The following is an 8,875-nucleotide window of genomic DNA, read 5'->3' on the forward strand; positions in this document are numbered from 1 at the left end:
ATTCTCTCTCTCTCCAACGTCCCAAACAATCACCACACAATGTACTCCAGCCTGCTCTCGACCTCACAGCCTCATCATACCATTCCTCCTCTGATACTTCAATGTCTCTAGAATCTCTTCTCAACATACCTCTCCATCCCTTCTTTGAACTACATCTGAGGCGGGGCTGAGGCAACCAACCAAATAAGATTGATTTTGGTATTCTATGGTGTAGTAGCTAGGTGTCCCAACCATTCCAACCTTTCCTCTTCACTTTCTCAGATGCAGTCTCCTCATTTCCCCACCTCCTCATCACTTCTGCCATTGTGATGTGCTCAGACCATTGTTGCCTGTTGGAAATGCCCAAGATACTTCTAATGCATCAATGGTGAAAGGTGTTCAGCTTCTTCTCCTGCTTCCTGAGAAGAACCCAACATTCACCTCCATAAAACAGCACAGACATAACACACACATTGTAAATTATTCTCTTTGTTGATATTTTTAGGTGTTTATCAATAAAGACAGCCTTTCTCAAAGCCCCAAGCGTTGATGCTTGAGCTACCCTTTTGTCTACTTCCACAGTCATTCGCCCAGAACTGGTAATAGCAGACCCAAGATAAGAAAACTCATCTACCGCCTCAATGCCTCCTCCCTCAAGCCCAACAGGCATTCGATCATTTTCCTCAACCATTCTTCCTGTTATCATGTCTTTGGTGTTGGGAATGCTAACAGTCAACCCAAAATCTCTGTTTGTTTGTTGGTATTTCATTGCTGCCTTCTCTGCACCTGATCTTGATGATGAAAGAAGAGCTGCATCATCAGCAAATTGACATTCTGTTATCTTCCTCTCACAAGCGTTCTTTGTATGCCTACTGAACAATTTCTTGTCCTGTTTGTACTTGATCGTAATGCCCACACCTTCAGTATCCTCTACCCTAACCAACCACCTCTCTACAGCTAAAGGTGTGTACAAGTTGAACAACACTGGAGCCATACAACAACCTTGTCTCAAACCATTGTGTACCTCAATCTTCTCTAACATTGTTCCATCCAAACAAATTTTGCTTTCATGTTTTGATGAAAAGACACAATCAGCTGGATTGTCTTTTCAGGTACGCCAAGCTTCTCTAATGCTTTCCACATCGCCTGTCTTGGGACAAAGCCATAAGCTTTCTTTAAATCAATAAAGGTAAAGAAGGCCTTAGATTCATGTTCTAAAGACTTCTCCACCAGCTGATGTACAGTAAAAGTCATGTCTGCACAGCTTCTTCCTTTCCTAAGCCACACTGCAACTCGGGGACACACACACACACACACACACGCACACACGCACACACACACACACACACACACACACACACACACACACACACACATGGACAAATGGATATGCCCTTCGGAAAGTTCTAAAGATAGCACCCCCTGCCTAGGGACTCTGGCGCTACTCGGAGTTTTAGGGTGCACTGACGAACCCCTTGATGTGTGGCCAGAGCATTGACTTCGACGCAGCCGTTTGACTGAACCTCAAGTCCACACATCCGTATATACTTCGTAACGTTCTGCCAAGCCAGCGGTCTAGTCCACCCCCAGGTACTCATTTATACTCCTGAGTCGAGAGAGGCAATTGTGAGTGAATTTCTTGCCCAAGGAAATTACGTCTGTACTTGTCCGCAAACCTATGACCTCAACATCCCGGATGTTTCCATTCCCCAAATGCAACTCTCTAACCAACTGAGCTACAGACACCACACACACACACACACACACACACACACACACACACACACACACACACACACACACACACACACACACACACACACACACACGCACACACCACTGCAACAACCTTGCAACAAGAAACTTGTTACCCAACTACATATACACTCAAATTAAATATTCTTCTATCGCCTAACTCATCCCCATCCAACTGGTAAAGACTACAACTTCAGCAAAGACTTGCTGTCATAACAAACAACACATGCCACTGTAATTCTCATCAGTCCCAGGTGCCCAGATTAAACACAATATCATCCATCCTAATGTGTTGAGTATCAGTCATGACGACACGGCACAAACACAGCAAGACATCGATGCTTTTCTTCGATAGCAAGCACTCTGCACGCGCCATCCTCGTTCCTCCTTGTTTTCCAGCTGCCCGTCGCCACCTTACGCATGTATGTATAGTCTCAAATGGAACATCAGTGCCGCCTACAGTCCAGTCCACATGATATGATGTAATAGAGTTTGTATGTGATATCAATCGGTTGGTATGTCTGTCTGTCTGTGTGTCTGTCTGTCTGTCTCTGTGTGTCAGTGTGTCTGTCTGTCTCTGTGTGTCAGTGCGTCTGTCTGTCTATGTGTCTGTTTATCTGTCTGTGTGTCTGTCTGTCTATGTGTCTGTCTGTCTATGTGTCTGTCTGTCTATGTGTCTGTCTATGTGTCTGTCTATCTGTGTGTCTGTCTGCCTGTCTGTCTGTCTGTCTGTGTGTCTGTCTGTCTGTCTGTCTGTGTGTCTGTCTATCTGTGTGTCTGTCTATCTGTCTGTCTATGTGTCTGTGTCTGTCTGTCTGTCTGTCTGTCTGTCTGTCTGTCTGTCTGTCTGTCTGTCTCTGTCTGTCATCCATCTGTCTACTTGTATGTCCATCTGTCTGGTCTGTCTAAAAACACCAAACACACATAAATACCTCGGCCCCGCTGAAGGCCCAGACGTCTCTTTCTTACTGAACTGTTGATATACTTTGTGTTGCTGACCAGTTTGCTGTCCACTCGTTCCCCTCCTCACTTGACTCCCACCACCACTTGACCGCTGCTGCTTCTGCTGCGGATGCTGTTGCTGCGTTCCCTGCACAACCGGCTGTTGATGGATTGGCTTTAATGCTGGTGCCTTATTGAGACCTACACACAACACAAATAGAAAGATGTATCCAACCCGATACAACACTGATAACCTTTCTGGTCCTCTTCTTCTAGCTGTTGTTCGTAAGTAAGAACGAGTCGTTTCATCTGCCTCTGCTCCTCTCGTTCGGCCTAAATTGATGTCAATTGTTAACACAAATCACACACACACACACACACACACACACACACACACACACACACACACACACACACACACACACAAACACACACACACAAACACACACACACACACACACACACACACACACAAACACACACACACACACACACACACACACACACACACACACACACACACACACACACACACAGGTGACCTCTTGTTTGTTACGAATGCTCATTATAAGACTGGAATCAACTGGAACGGCAATTTCTTTAAACTGCAAGCACAAGAATGTCGTAAACATGAGGACTATGTGTACTGTACAACAAACAAACATGGATGACTTGCCTGCTGTTTGTGACCCTTTTTTAGAACGAGACTGAAGTTGACCGTTTTGACTGAGTTCTCATTGTCTGCTGGTTCAACTACATGTAATGATAATGTATAAGTTAATCATGTAGTTGGGTATATTAGGTCATTATTGTTGTGTACAGGATTGTGTGGAAGATGTAGAATGACGCATATGCATTGGCAGCGGGATGTCGACTGACGAGACTTTGACTGTTTCATTGCGACGGCTCTAATGTGATAAATAGTGATTAGTATTAGAGTAAATTTCTAACTGTCTGTCTGTCTGTCTGTCTGTCTGTCCATCTGTCTGTCTGTCTGTCTGTCCATCTGTCTGTTTGTCTGTCTACTTGTCTGTCTGTCTGTTTGTCTGTCTGTATGTATGTATGTATGTATGTATGTCTGTCTGCCTACCTGTCTGTCTGTCAGTTTGTCTGTCTATTTGTCTTGTCTTGTCTGTCTGTCTGTCTGTCTGTCTGTCTGTCTGTCTGTCTGTCTGTCTGTCTGTCTACCTACCTGTCCATCTGTCTGTCTGTCTGTCAATACTCAAGTGCTAAATATCTATCACTTCCAACCCTCCATCTGTATCACCTGTATGGTCTCAGTCATCATCTTATCAAATGCTGCAACAAACGAATCATCCTCGACTGATGGAACATGCTTGTGGCCACCAGACAGAAAGTGAACCTTCAAACAAACACCCAACATCAAAACACTACAGAGCAAGCCTCACAACTGTCATCCAACTTCATCCTCATCTCCTGTGTCTGATGCAGTTTCACCCAAGTGTTCGTCTTCACCAGCCTATTAGACAACTAGTTAGTCTTGAATGGATGGAGGTTGGTGTTTGCTGCTCACTGCGTCTTCGTCGTTCTCTTCATCTTCCTCGTCTTCGTCTTCGTCTTCACCGGATATTGAGCCTCTAGCTGCTGCCTCTTGTTGTGCTTGGGAAGGATTGGAGTCACCAATGATAGGCTTGATATGATCTAGATACACAGTCTGGTGAATTAGAAAGACAAGTAAACAAATAAATTACCAAATAACAAACAAACATACAAACAGACAGGCAAGCAGACAGACAGACAGACAGACTGACAGATAGACAGACAGATCAGTCCTGCAAAGTGTCTGACACCGCTCAGCGCGTTCTTTGCCATATTCAGCAAGTTCATGATCCCAATCTCCTTCCGACTGATTTCATCGCTCTCTTGTGTCTTCATCAATGTTCTTTCTGCACGAACTGGTTTTTGAAACTGGGTCAACATTCGTCTCAATGCAGATCTCGGCATCAATGGTCTAATCAAGAACAGAGGGAGCGTGTTTCTTTCACACCTCACTTTGGGAATGTGGAAGCTTATGTCTCTTCCCAAGCTTCTTCCGCTGGTACTCAACCCACACCTGTTTCATCAACAACGTTCCTGGACTGCGCACTTTCTCAGAACATAAATCTGGACACGAAAACTACTGCGTGGAAGTACATCCGGGATCTTACAGTAAAGACATTCTGAAAGCTGCACCTCCCAGAGTTGTCCAAATTATCCATCCTACAGTCAAAGCATGTTTCCAAGATTGCTGTGTCGTAGAACTTGGAAAGATTCGTGATGATCCCTCTGATGAGTTAGCATGGAAACTCCTGTTTCTACTACCTCGAATGCTCCTCACTCCTCTGGCAAGGTGAGGAAAACATGGTTTACGTAATGTAAAGGCTGCTTACCACCAGTTTCTCAGCTGGAATTGGTCGAACCTTATTTGCCTGCGAGCCTCTCTTCCAAGGAAGTCACCCACTACTGGGGATAATGCAAGAAAAGCGGCTGCTCTGAGGCTAGTGAGATGCGAAGAGTCATCATGTGCGTCTAGAATTCTAACCAGTAACGGTCTGGCTCCGTCCACTGAGGATATAGCAAGGAAGTTGATCTCCAAACACCCTCCCAGATCTTCAGCTCTCACCCCCTGCACCCAAGGTTAGTTGTGAGTCGATCACCTTGTCTAGGTCGTTACTTTTCGATTCGATCAGGCAAGCTCCACGTGGATCTGGTGCTAGTCCTAGTGGATGGCGTTTCAAGCATTTTAAAATCCTACTGGAAAATGAGGATACTGCGAATGGTCTTTTCTCTGCCTGTTTGGCATTTGTTAAGGGAATATTGCCCGATGTGGCTGCCACCCTCTTTTCTTCTTCAAGACTGATCGCTCTGCCCAAGCCAAATGGTGATGTGAGACCCATTGCCATCGGGAATCTATTCGCCGACTTACAGCCAGGACTATTTGTTCACAAAAAAGGAAGAGTTTACTAAAGTTTTCTGTCCCATTCAGCATGGTGTGTCTACGAAATGTGGTACAGAGTTGATAGCGCATCATATAAGTCTCACTTTGGAATCTAATCCCAACTGGATAGTTTTGAAGTCAGATGTTAAGAACGCGTTCAATTCTGTCAGCAGAGACCAGATCATGGAACAAGTCTCTCTTACCTTTCCTGACTTGTACAACCATGTGATTCAAATGTATGGCAAACCCAGCTCCCTTGTCTTCATGCAGGGTTCCTCTACCGTAGTAATTCCATCTGAGGAGGGAGTTCATCAAGGAGACCCTCTGGGTCCTGTTCTTTTTGCAACGACCATTCATCCAGTCTTAACTAAGATTCAGAAATCCCACTCTCAAGTATGCGTACTGGCCTACCTGGATGACGTAATTTTGCTGGGAGGGGCAAAATCTGTTTTGGCTGCGTTTCATGACTTGAAGGAGACCTTCTCAGCCATCAATCTGGTCATGGCAGACAAAAAGTGCAAGATATTCTCTCAATCGTCCTCGACTGCTGTTGAAGGGTTTGAAGAAATTCCTATGTCTTGTGAGGGTGCACTCTTCCTAGGTTCTCCGATTGGTTCGATGTCATTCGTTACGTCCTCTTGTGCCACCATAGCCCAGTCAAAGCTCTCACTGTGCGATCAGCTTACCAAATTGGATGATGTTCAGAGTGCAATGCTGCTATTACGATGCTGTTACGTCCCCAACCTTAACCATTTGGCCCGGACAGTCCATCCTGATTTGCTAGTTCATGCTTCTACAATCCATGACTCTGGGACAAAAGAAACTTTCGCTCACCTCTTAGGCTATGACATGGTTGATGACAGGATTTGGCATCAGGCTTCTTTACCCATCAGAATGGGCAGTTTCGGGATGATTCCTTTGCTGTCAATGAGACAACCAGCTTTTGTTGCATCCTGGGCCAACGCTTTACAAAGCTGCCATTCCGGTTCCCTGTTTTACGACCTATCATCGACAGTCTCTTAAGCTCTTCAACCACTCCAAACAGTGAGGCCATAGCAAGATCTGTCCCTCCAGGAAAAATATCTCCGACTACCGGCCATGAACTGGGAAAGTTCAACAAAAGCTATCTTCGGTCACTGCTTCTTCTAATGCTCAGTATCTACTCGAAAATGCCCCCACTGCGAGAGATGCAGCCCGCTTACGCTCAACAACAGGTAAGGGCGCTGGGGCTTGGCTTAATGCTATCCCTACATCGGAAGTGTTCGCACTCAATTCTTGCAATTTTCGCTTGACATCCTTCCTTCGTTTGGGTTTGCCCATAGCCTTCTCCAGCTGGACAACGACATGCAATTGTGGAGCTCTTATAGATGACAGTGGATATCATTTGCTGATCTGTAAGACTGGTGACGGGCCGGTATGGTCTCACAAATCAATTTCGTCCGTCTGGTCTGATTGTTTCCGTGGGTTGCATATCCACCACCGCAGGGAGCCTAGGAGTCGTTATACAACCACAGACAACAGACCAGACATTGTATTTTTGACTCAGGCATTGGAAACAACGTTGACCTTGATATCTCCCTCGCCCACCCATGGAGTAGTGACATCTTTCCATCATCTGCTGGTGTTAGTGGTGCCGCTGCAGAGAGGAGAGCAGACAGAAAGAGAAATACAGCAAACAGCAATTACCAGGTGGCATAATTGCCACTGTAACCCCGCTAGTATTGGAGCATTTTGGAGCTTGGGGGATCGATGGGTGGAAACTCCTGTGCAAATTATCAAAGAAGTCATCCGACAAAGTGGGACAACCGAACGCTGCCGAGTTTATCGACTTCTAGTCCAAACGCTTTTCTATTCAGCTCAAGAAGTGCAATGCTAGAGTCATCTCTAAAAAGCTATCTTTGCTGTCTGAAGACAACAGATATGACCTCTTTGCCACCCAGTACTGTAGCCACTAGCTGGTACTGGAGGCTTTGCTTGTACACTGTAGTTTTAAGTGTAGTCCTCATTTTGTTTTACACGAGTTTCAATTTTAGCTTAGTTTAGTTGATGAACACTACTAGTAGTTGGACAGTACATAGTACCCTGCATTGCAAAATGTATCATAGATATAAGTTCAAATATATGTGATTGACAGACAGACAGACGAGAACCAAGACATCTTCATTCTAGCTCTGATTGTAGATCTGATCTTGTGATGTTTGACTCAGCTTCAGGGGCTAATGTCGAATTAGATATTGCACTAGCTCACCCTTGCAGCTCAGATACCTTCCCCAAGTCAGCTGACATTGATAGAGCAGCAGCCAAGCGGCGAGAAGAGAAAAAGCACTCCAGATACAAGAAAGAGAGACTTCCTGGTGGCAAGTCTGTTTCCTGATTCCTTTGGTCTTGGAGCACTACGGAAGATGGGGTGAAGAGGCATGGAAGTTCCTTCAAAAGTTGGCAGAGCAGTCGTCAGATGAATTTGGTCTACCCAATCCTCCAGAATTCTTAGATTTTTGGAGGAAGAGATTTGCAATCCAACTGCAAAGATGTAATGCCAGCGTCATCAAAAGAAAAGCGCCGGCACTCTGTGCAACTGAAGAATTTAAACTGGACTCTAGCAGCACCCAGTTTTTCAGGCATTAGTCGGCTGAAAGCTGGTAGTAGCATAATTTTTAGCTGCTATGTGTACACATAAGTGTATTTTCATGTAACTTGCAAACTTTACTTTTTGCCTTTTCCTGATATGTATTATAGTTTGATGTTTGAAATATATGTATTGACAGACAGACAGACAGACAGACCAACAGACAGACAGACAGACAGACAGACAGACAGACAGACAGACAGACAGGTGCACTGGCTTGCTAGCATTGGCTGCTAGTACAGCAGGTATTGTGGCCTCAAGGACGAAGGAAAGAAAAGAGGTTAAATACAACCAAGAGCTTCTTGTAGGAGGCAACAAACCATCTCTTGTTCCCTTGGTTCTTGAACATGTTGGTCGCTGGGAATACAAGCCTCCAACTATCTGAACAAGCTGGCCAAGTCGTCAAGAGATGATGAGGGAAAGAAAAACAAGGTCCAATTCAAGACCAAGTGGAGATCTCTCATTTCCATTCAACGGCAGAGAAACCTTGCTAAAGTTATGACAGACAAATGGACAGACAGACAAATGGACAAACAGACAGACAGACAAATGGACAGACAGACAGACAGACAGACAGACAGACAGACAGACAGACAGATAGACAGACAAATGCACAGACAGACAAACAGACAAAT

At 45.0% G+C, this 8,875-nt stretch overlaps 1 protein-coding gene across 1 annotated transcript in view; it reads right to left on the reverse strand.

Annotated features, from left to right (window-relative positions):
* Positions 1-2,134: 2,134 nt before the first annotated feature.
* The window catches only part of LOC134197561 (regulator of nonsense transcripts 2-like), a 27,416-nt gene continuing 20,675 nt past the window's right edge, over positions 2,135-8,875 (reverse strand). The window contains exons 31-39 of the mRNA XM_062666908.1: positions 4,211-4,338; positions 4,100-4,156; positions 3,944-4,039; positions 3,497-3,584; positions 3,353-3,429; positions 3,219-3,281; positions 2,931-3,009; positions 2,667-2,877; positions 2,135-2,190 (exon numbers count right to left, since the gene is read on the reverse strand). Of these exons, the coding sequence (XP_062522892.1) occupies positions 2,181-2,190; positions 2,667-2,877; positions 2,931-3,009; positions 3,219-3,281; positions 3,353-3,429; positions 3,497-3,584; positions 3,944-4,039; positions 4,100-4,156; positions 4,211-4,338 (809 nt within the window). The 3' untranslated portion in view covers positions 2,135-2,180. The remainder of the gene's footprint in view (positions 2,191-2,666; positions 2,878-2,930; positions 3,010-3,218; positions 3,282-3,352; positions 3,430-3,496; positions 3,585-3,943; positions 4,040-4,099; positions 4,157-4,210; positions 4,339-8,875) is intronic.

The sequence above is a fragment of the Corticium candelabrum genome, chromosome 22 (assembly GCF_963422355.1).
Source record: "Corticium candelabrum chromosome 22, ooCorCand1.1, whole genome shotgun sequence".
Taxonomy (NCBI): Eukaryota; Metazoa; Porifera; class Homoscleromorpha; order Homosclerophorida; family Plakinidae; genus Corticium; species Corticium candelabrum.